Below are 10,572 nucleotides of genomic sequence, written 5' to 3' on the forward strand. Positions count from 1 at the left end.
GAGGAGATGGTCTAGAGACTATAGGAGGTTTCTAGACTAGAATAAGTGGTCTAGAATGAGGAGGTGGTCTAGACTAGAGGAGGTGGTCTAGACTGATGAGGTGGTCTAGACTGTGGAGGTGGTCTAGACTGATGAGGTGGTCTAGACTGTGGAGGTGGTCTAGACTGTGGAGGTGGTCTAGACTGTGGAGGTGGTCTAGACTGAGGAGTTGGTCTAGAGGAGGTGTTCTAGACTGATGAGGTGGTCTAGATTAGGTCTAGAGGAAGTGGTCCAGACTAGAGGAGGTGATCTAGACTAGAGAGGTGGCCTAGACTCTAGAGGAGGTGGCCTAGAGGAGGTGGTCTAGACTCTAGAGGAGGTGGCCTAGAGGAGGTGGCCTAGACTCTAGAGGAGGTGGCCTAGAGGAGGTGGCCTAGACTCTAGAGGAGGTGGCCTAGAGGAGGTGTTGTAGCTTCCAGCCCCACTCTAGAAGATATGGTGTTCAGCTAATTGAAAGTCACCTCCTCCTGCGCTCCTGGTGGACTCCCCTGCCGTGCTGCTCTCGTGCAAGGCTCATCACTCTTAACTGCTCCCAACCTGGTTGCAGCCTTGAATAGCTGCCACCGCTGTGCGCGTGGGTGAGTGCTTGTGTGCTTGTGTGCTTGTGTGTGTGTGTGTGTGTGTGTGTGTGTGTGTGTGTGTGTGTGTATGTGTGTGTGTGTGCGCGCCTGTGTGTGTGTGTGTACTTGGGTTTATGAGGGCCCTTAAGATCTATGGTGCTTTGAGTGGCCCGGTGGTTAGAAAAGCGTAACGGTGTCATCTGACAGAGACGCAAAATAAGTGACTTCAAGTCTTCAGTGGGCTAGGTTAGGGTTTGTTTACGTGGATTTTGGATCCGACACGGCACTCCAGCTCTCCCGAGTCCTCTGAATGTGGCGGAGGACGGGGCGACAAAACATCCCATGATGCATTGTGATGTAAAAGCCCCCTGTAGTCTACCATTTAGTCATCAGGAGGATGCTTTTATTGAGCGTTGCGTTGGAATCGGATACATGTCATGAAGCAGCTGGCAAATGGGGGCGTCTTGCCCGAGGCTGCCTTCAGGTCTGACTCTAGTCAGGGGTGGGGGATCGAACACGGTTCTTTTGGCTGGTTAACAACTACATCCCCCCCCATCCAATTGATGTTCATATGGATAAAAACATGTGTGATATTCCATGCTTCATCATTCTATTATTTATCATTTTAAAACTTTGAGAACGTGAGACGTGAAACGTGAGAGTCAGGTGAATGGAAAATAATATACACTACACACACGCACACATACACAGACGCACCCACACACCGAAATACACACACACACACACACACGTACCCATACATAGACACACACCCCCACACGCATACATGCACGCGCACCCACACGCACCCACACACACACACACACATAACCCCCCCCACACACATGCACGCGTACACGCATACACAAACACCCCCCCCACACACACACACACACACACACACACACACACACACACACACACACACACACACACACACACACACACACACACACACACATACACCGACCGACAGACAGACAGACCACTGAACGGTCTCCATGACCCCCGCCCCCCCCCCACCCCCACCCCACCCCGGCAGAGGTTCGACACGCTGGTGGGTGAGGGCGGCGGTCAGATGAGCGGCGGTCAGAAGCAGCGCATCGCCATCGCCCGCGCGCTGGTGAGAAACCCCCGCCTGCTGCTGCTGGACATGGCCACGTCCGCCCTGGACAACGAGAGCGAGGCCACGGTCCAGAAGGCCCTGGACAAGGTGAGCGTTGCCAGCGGGTAGACCCCCTAGGTTCCACTCCAGTCTACAGGGTTGCCAACTTTTCGTCTTTGGCTGGTGTGAGACTTTGAAAAATCTTCTAATGCTTACATTATAATAATATAACATGGATGGAATTGTTGACGGGACGGTGGGGGGGGGGGGAGTATGGGGTTGCGGGCAGGCAGAGTTGTTGACGGGGGGGGCGGGGGGGAGCTCATAGACAGATGTCTTAAACTCCTCCCCTTTTGTTAAAAACAATACGATGTCTGGTCTAGTCTAGTCATCGGCAGAAATTTAACTGGAGTTTTTTTTTTTTTTTTCTTTGCCGTGACATTTGTTGCGTGTGTGTGAGAGCGTGAGATTGATGCTGAAAGCGCGAGTGTCACGCCAGATGCGTGAGAGCGACCCTGGTCTAGCGGTCGATTTTGTTTTTGTGTCGGCCGTTTTGTTTTGTTGCGTCGTTTTTTTTTTTACCATCCAAATTCAATCCGTTATCCAGCACACGCTCGGGGAAAAAAAAACACCACCCGACAAGAAGGGTTTGATTGTGTTGTTGTTATTTCTCATGGCATGCTCGTGAATTTAACCCCCCCCCCGGGACTCATGTGGAAACAAGACGGCAAGGCCTTTTCTTCGACGTTCTTATTAGGCGAAGTGTTTTGACTGTGCCCCGTTACTGTTTTTGTTTCATTTCTGCCTAATAAACTCAACATCAATCAATCGAAAAAAGGCAAGGCAAGGCAAGGCAACTTTATTTATGTTGCACTTTTTCACACGCGAGGCGGTTTCAAAGTGTTTCACATTGGAAATGTTGTCATACAATAAAATGAAATAATAAAATAAAACATAAGTTAAAAAAAACAAAGGCAAGGTTAAAAAAAAAAATGCAATTGTAGAAAGTGCAACGTGTTTATGATTTAGTGGAAAGTTAAAGCAAACATCAAATAAAATTAAGCAATTAAATAAAATGTATAAAAAAAAGGAAGAAGATCACAAACAAAGCGTGCCAGATTCCCTTGTTGACAGGTGAACTGTTGACAGCGCTTGCTGGTCCTCAGCTGTGGAACCAACTGCCACCTGTCGTGGCAATTTCCTGTAACAGAGATTGCGTCTAGGCCTGATGAGATTTCCCAAAAAAATTTGATTTCCCCTGCAAAAAAGCACACAATAAATTGGAAAGCAATTATCCTAGGTTTATGCATGCATACATTAGACTCCTCTTTAGCAGAGTGAGTCCAGAATACAGTTTGACTGAGTTATTTATACCGTTTCAGATCCTCCCCATATTGCAGATGTCAATAATCAAATCAAGTAATGTTTGCCCAAAACACAGAGTTGCCTGTGTTCTTATATAGCAGAAGAGTGCCTAAGGGGATGTCTTCTCCTTTGTGACCCGTTTACCCAAGTACGAAGGTTAACACTATTGGTTGACTCTAAGGAAGGTAGGCCGGCAACCCATAGAGAAGGGAAGGTGGGACCGCTGACCACAGCACAAGGGCATTGATTCTAAGGAGGAAGGTGGGACAGCTGACCAGAGCACATGGGATAACATTTTGACGACATCGCTCACTTGTGAGGTGGCTGAATCAAGCACAATGAAAGGTCAATGAATAGTCGACTCTGGGGAAAGGCAGGATGGCAAGACAATACGCGAAGGAAAGAACAAGGCCTAAATTATAAAATGAAACAACATGTAGATTTTTCCATCACACACCCGACATCAGAAAGGCCCCTTAAGTTTCCGTATTCAAATCCAGCCTCAAAACACACCTTTTCACACTGGCCTTCCCTGTGTGTTTCTTAATTGTCGTACCCTGTTGTGTCTGTGATTAGTTGTTTCTCTTGATGTCGTCTTAGTTTAAATCACTGACTTGTGAGTCAAAGTCAAAGTGAACTTTATTGTCAGACCGACCATGCAACAACTTACATAGAGGACCGAAATTACGTTTCCCCATCCTCCATTCAATTGAATTGAATTCAAACAACTTTATTCATCCCGGAGGGCAATTCAATTCAGCAGTTCACAGACTAAACAAAAATGTACACACAGACAAGAGACAAGACACGGGGCGACATTAGCTCAGGAGGTAGAGCAGGTTGGGTGGTAACCGTAAGGTTGCTGGTTCGATCCCCGGCTCCTCCTAGATGAGTGTCGTGGTGTCCCTGAGCGAGACGCCTCACCCTAATTGCTCCTGCTGGCAGTCGCCCTGCGTGGTTGACTCCGCCATCGGTGTGTGAATGTGTGCATGAATGGGTGAATATCATTCAACACTGTAAAGCGCTTTGGATAAAAGCGCTATATAAATGAGGACCATTTACCAACACAGGAGTATGTCAGAGAGAACACAATGGGCTGGGCAAGGAGTATACAGTTCACATTTTAAGACCAATGCTCCAAATGTGCTATTAAAATATTTACCAAACGACATATAATATAATAACCTAATAGTGCAAAAAGACAACAACAAACATATAAAATAACATAATAACATAATTATAGTGCAATTTTATATGTTTGTTGACCCTGATTTGTAAGTGTATTTATTTTATTTTAAAATTTTATTTCTCTATTGCGCTATGTACTTTGGGCAGTGCGAGCTGTGTTTGGAATGTGCTCTATAAATAAACTTTACTTACTTACATACCTACTTAGTTGACGCAGTAATAAGCATTATTACACGGCTCTTCTCAATGCTGTGGAACGCTCCGTTCACTTGCGTGGGCCTTCCCGACTTTCGGTGGTGAATTATTTTTCAATAATGACCGTTGCCAAGCATATAATGACCGCTGTCAAGGAAAGTGGATTTTTTTTTCACGTCTTTCGTATCACCCCGCAAGCAGTCCGGTAACTTATCAACCCCAGCGTACTCGGTTGCTTAGCGACGTCAACATCTTTGGCAGACTATTTCTCTGCTGATCAACACTGCAAAGTTATTTTTTTAGTTTTACCAAGTAGTGTAATAAGCGGGATAATATCTAGAACGCCGGTCATTATCGAAAATAAGCCTGAAGGGAATAAGCCTGAACGGCGCACTACTTAGCGTTAGTGCGCCCTTTTTACCCCCGGTCTTTTCATCCACCTTTCCCCCCCCCCCGCCCACCCCCTCCTCTGCAGGTGCGCCAGGGCCGCACCACCATCTCCATTGCCCACCGCCTGTCCACCATCCGGAACGCCGACGTGATCGTGGGCTTTGAGCGTGGCCGCGCGGTGGAGCGGGGCAAGCACGACGAGCTGATGGAACGCAAGGGGGTCTACTTCACCCTGGTGACCCTGCAGAGCCAGGGGGACAAGGCCCTCAACGAGAAGGCGCGGGAGAGTAGGTGGTCTTCGCCTTAAAGGTGCCCGTGCCGTTGACCACCGGGTGTGGTCGTGGTTAGCCCGTCACAAGCCCGTTTTGGAAATCCGCCCCTCATGACGTCACAAGGGGCAGAAAGTGGGCGTGTCCACCTAGATGTGCGCCGGCGGGATCAGTCTGCCGGCCCACCCGGTGGACTGTGGCAAACGTCGCTCGTCTGTCCGTCGCACATCTAGGTGGACACGCCCGCTTGTGATGTCAGAAGAGGCAGATTGCCAAAACGGCTTGTATTGGCTAATCACACCACACCTGGTGCCATGTCATGGCCCCTTTAAAGGGGCAGCGCACCCAAATAAATGTTTACTCGTTTTATGTGGAAATGCGTCTTGCGTTATCTTCAACGTTGTCATTTAGTTGCTCCGCTTTTGTTTGTTGCTAAAATAATGCTGAAGTGTAGAGAAAATGGGCGGCAGTAGCTCAGGAGGTACAGCGGGTTGGCTTGGTATGTGGAAGGTTGCTGGTTCGATCCCCCGGCTCCTCCTAGCTAGAGTGTCGTGGTGTCCCTGAGCCACACCCCAACTGCTCCTGACGAGCTGGCTGTCGCCTTGAGTGGTTGACTCTGCCATCGGTGTTTGAATGTGTGTATTAACGGTTGTAAGTCGCTTTGGATAAAAGCGTAAATCCCCTAAATGTAAATGTAAACGTAGAAATGGGGGTTGAATGTTTCTCCACCAACCCGTTTGAGAGCATTCTATTCCGTTCCTAACTCTCTCCTAACTCTCACATTGTTCTCATGACGTTTGATGTGCTTAAATCTTAGACGTTTGAGGGGTTTAAATCTATATTTGAAATGTTGCAAGCCTTTACTGTTAGTCGTTTTATTCACATAAACAACAAGGTGTCAATGACACCCCTGTGATGAATGTAGTCATCACAGTGTTACACTGATGCATTCAGACAGCAAATGGAAAGGAAAAAATTGCATCTGTGAATGGGGCTTAGGAAAGTATTGCCTCATACACATATTGTGAATTAACTGGGGCTGTCAACACTGTTTCGGTAAAAATAATCTCTGAAAAGCTGGATGTCATTCATCGGTGGTATGAGTGCTCAACTTGGGACCAATGACGTGGCCCAGAATCAAACTTTGACTAACTTTTATGTGTATTTTAATAGAGTAGCCGAGGATGGCCGTTCCCAATTTAAATTTGGGGATTTATCGAGGATTGTTTGTGTTGGTTTGAATGAAGCTACAAAGGACCTTATAAAAAGCTTTATGGAGTCTTTCAAATAGCGGCCTTGTGTTTTGTGGTGTGTGTGAGCGGTTCATAAAATATTGAAACCGCCCTCTCCCTCGTTCTCTCTCTCTCTCTCTTATTAAATGTTATTCTCCCTCTCTTATTGTCTCTACCGGTCATTTATCGTTCACTTTCAGTCTCTTTCTCTCTTGCTCTCATTCTCCGGCTCTCCTATATCCTCTGGCTCTGACTATATTTTCACTATATCTTTCTCTCTTTCTTCCATTCCCCCTGTCTCCCTCATTCTCACTACATCACCCAGGCACCCCGATTCATTCACTGTCTCTTTCCCTCTGTTCTCTCTATCTCTCATTCATTGATTCATAGATTCTCTCTGTTTGTCATTAGTTTTCGCTCTCATTCATCCTCTTTATCTCTTATTGATTCTCTCCCATTAATTCCCTCTCATTCTCACTCTATACCTCTTTACTCTTTCTCTCTGTCATTTATGTCATTTATATGTAAATTTCTCCCATTCTCTCTCTCTCTCTCTCTCTCTCTCTCTCTCTCTCTCTCTCTCTCTCTCTCTCTCTCTCTCTCTCTCTCTCTCTCTCTCTCTCTCTCTCTCTCTCTCTCTCTCATGCATTCTCTCTGTCTCTCTGCCAGTGGCTGAGACTGAGGAGGACTCAGTCAGCCTGCGTTTGTCCAGAGCTGGTAGCTACCGGGCCAGTCTCAGGTACCACCACCCTACGCCCTCCTGTCTATCGACCTTCATCCTCCACTTTTGTTTGTTCAAACCTCGCATCGCCCACTAGAGAGTCACATTAATAATTGGACCTGACTTTGCCTGTTTCTCTTGCTTGATAAATCATTAATCATTCATTAGAATTGAGCAGATGAACAAACACACCATTTTACTAACGACAAGTCTAGACAGCGTTTTATTAGAATCTTCCGGAACGTTGAGTAATATTCCAGAAATGATTTTACAATTATTAACATTTGGGAACATTCGAGAATGACTTTTATTCTGGAACATTTCAGAACATTTCGGAACCAATCCAGATTCAAATGTACTTATCTCTTCACCCCATTTTAATTACTTTTCGGGGCAAACCATTTCTAACCAATCAGCGGGTCTGTCGCGACAGGGCGTCCATCCGCCAGCGGTCGCGGTCCCAGATGTCCCACCTGATCCCAGAGTCCCTTGTGCCCATGGCTGGGGGGCTGGGGCCCCGGGCCTACTCTGTCTCACAGCCTGATAAGACCCAGGTCGGCCCCCGTGTGTGTGTGTGTGTGTGTGTGTGTGTGTGCGTGCGTGCGTGCGTGCGTCTTTAACTATGTCCCCATTTCTAAACTGTGTTTATGTGTGTCTGTGTGCACATCTATGTGTGTGTGTGTGTGTGTGTGTGTGTGTGAGCATGTGTGTCTATATGTGTGTGTGTCTGCACATCTACGTGTGTGTGTGTGTGTGTGTGTGTGTGTGTGTGTGTGTGTGTGTGTGTGTGTGTGTGTGTGTGTGTGTGTGTGTGTGTGTGTGTGTGTGTGTGTGTGTGTGTGTGTGTGTGTGTGTGTGCGTGCGTGCGTCTTTAACTATGTCCCCATTTCTAAACTGTGTTTATGTGTGTGTCTGTGTGCACATCTATGTGTGTGTGTGTGTGTGTGAGTATGTGTGTCTATATGTGTGTGTGTGTCTGCACATCTACGTATGTGTGTGTGTGTGTGTGTGTGTGTGTGTGTGTGTGTGTGTGCGTGCGTCTTTAACTATGTCCCCATTTCTAAACTGTGTTTATGTGTGTGTCTGTGTGCACATCTACGTGTGTGTGTGTGAGTATGTGTGTCTATATGTGTGTGTGTGTGTGTGTCTGCACATCTACGTATGTGTGTGTGTGTGTGTGTGTGTGTTCTTGTGTGTTTGTGTTTTACAAGTCTGTGTGTGTGTGTGTGTGTTTAAGAACGGTCATGTCCATAATCTTTGTGGAACTAATAGATAGATAGTCTAATAGATAGTCTAGCCTACTTGCTAGTTTGTGTGTGTGTGTGCATGCGTGTGTGTGTGTGTCTTTGGGTGTGTGTGTGTGTGTGTAACTGTGTTTTAGCGGTTCAACCACCTCCCGGTTCTTGACTGCTAAACGTGTGTGTGCTTCAATTTGTTTGCTTTCTTTAAAGAAACAGTATTTAGATCCTTATGAAAATGTATGGGGTTCTCAATAAATAACTAATGTGTATTCTAATGTCAGTGCCTTAAATACAATATACAATTCTGAATCTGGCTAACAGCAGCACATTAGTGACCATTGTATGTAAATGAGACCTGATTCGCCTGATGTGGGAGTAAGTGCCTGCAGCGAGATTGCGTTGCCGTTTAAGGGCATATGGAATCACGGGCAAATGGGGGAATCATCAATAGATTTTGGTAAACAAGATTTATCAGTGTAACAATGAGGATATTTTAAGCTAAAACAGGTTTAAAATATGATGATCTATGAGTATATTCCATCCATTGTTATATTATGTAAACATTAATATATATTATAAACCAGTGACATTAACTTTACAATATGAATACAATCCCAAACTATCATTAAATTATATTGCAGTGATTCCCATTCAATTGATTGACTCAAACCAATACAGATACCAGTGATCTCCAACATACGAAATAAATCAACAAAAATACATAGCATTTATCCTTGTTTAATTGTGTGATAGACCGTACTTGCAACTGCCAGCAACCATTTAAATGCGTCTGAACGTCAATGATTTGGGCTAGGCTAGTTATTGGTCATTCGAAATAAAGCCCTCCTTCAGGTCAGGGGAGCTGGCCAAGTTGAAGTCAACGTAAGCTCGCAAACTTTTTGATGTCTATCAAGCAGAGATGGCTTTTCATTGGCGCAAAAATAAATTGCCATCGGGTCGCACCAGTGTGTGCCCCAGGCCAATGGTATGGCGTTTCTTTTTTTTTTTATCACCACACGATTGGACAATGAAGCGAATCAATGTAAAAGCACTTTCCACCCATTTCAGTGGAGTAATTGGACTCCCCAAGCAATGTTATACTTAAAAGGAGCAAGTAAGTTACATATTAATTTAGTCTTTCGGCCTGTAGCATATAAACAATATAAAGCAACTGTCCCATATTTCTATTATAACTGCATTTGAAATTGAGACACAAAAATGGACGCTATAGGACAGTGATCTTGATTTGCCTCAATATCATAATAACAACAATGGGTAAGCTTGTAAGCTTGCCCAGGCCCTGAAAGTCAGGCTATGAATCTGAATGAATAGTAGGTAATAGGTAATAGGTAGTGGCCATCCCCAAAATGCACCAGAATACAGGAAATAAAATCTACCAAATTCATTTTTTTCTATTACTGCGCCCCACCAACAATTTTTATCACCAGCCACCACTGCCATATAGTGAGTGGCTCCGGTCAGATAGTCAACAATCCAGATGATCCGGATAATCAAAAACATTTCTGTCCTTTCCTACTCACTTCCTCGAAGGGTCACAAGTTCAAGAAAAGATGGGCTGGGAGAATTCATAAGGACTACGAAAAAGACTACCGCGGTTATACAGTTGACATATATATATATATAAATAATCTGTGTGCACTTATGCTAGGTTATGTAATTACGTAATTATTCTGAAGATGGACTTCTAAAAGCACATCTCAGATAATTGCATTCATGCGTCAAGGAGGTCTGTATAAACATGAACAACCCGGCATAAACAAAATTGAAGCATATTTCCTTAGCATTCTGAGCATTCAAACAGCCCTCATTATGGCTGCCACTTGAATACTCCCATACCCTTGAGTCATCGCGTTTTTTTTTTTTTTTCTCCCCCAGAATGTCATCCCGGAGGAGGAGGAGGAGGAGGAGGAGGAGCCAGTGGAGCCTGCTCCCGTGGCCAGGATCCTCAAGTACAACAGCCCCGAGTGGCCCTACATGCTGTTCGGGTCCTTCGGGGCGGCGGTCAACGGCGGCGTCAACCCCGTCTACTCTCTGCTCTTCAGCCAGATCCTGGCGGTAGGCATGGCGACGGGCGAGACGCACGGCACAGCTGCGTCACTCGCGACCCACGTAACCTTAGGAGACGCACCGGCTAGGTTTTTTTCTTTGTTGATACCCGGACACGTGAGATTACAGAGCGTGTTATTTGCGGCTGAATTTTCCCTGTATAGGTTAAACGCATTCTATGGGATGAGTTACTAGTTACT

General features: G+C 45.7%; 1 protein-coding gene across 1 annotated transcript; it reads left to right on the plus strand.

Moving 5' to 3' along the window:
- Positions 1-1,641: 1,641 nt before the first annotated feature.
- LOC311373445 (bile salt export pump-like) lies at positions 1,642-10,489 on the plus strand (the record flags this gene model as incomplete). The annotated part of the gene is made up of 5 exons (XM_084490216.1): positions 1,642-1,812; positions 4,928-5,129; positions 7,013-7,082; positions 7,498-7,618; positions 10,202-10,489. Coding segments are annotated over 5 exons (852 nt in total), but the record flags the coding sequence as incomplete, so codon positions are not given.
- Between the last annotated feature and the right edge of the window lie 83 nt (positions 10,490-10,572).

This window comes from Micromesistius poutassou (genome assembly GCF_964030765.1).
Source record: "Micromesistius poutassou genome assembly, contig: SCAFFOLD_6359, whole genome shotgun sequence".
Classification (NCBI taxonomy): domain Eukaryota; kingdom Metazoa; phylum Chordata; class Actinopteri; order Gadiformes; family Gadidae; genus Micromesistius; species Micromesistius poutassou.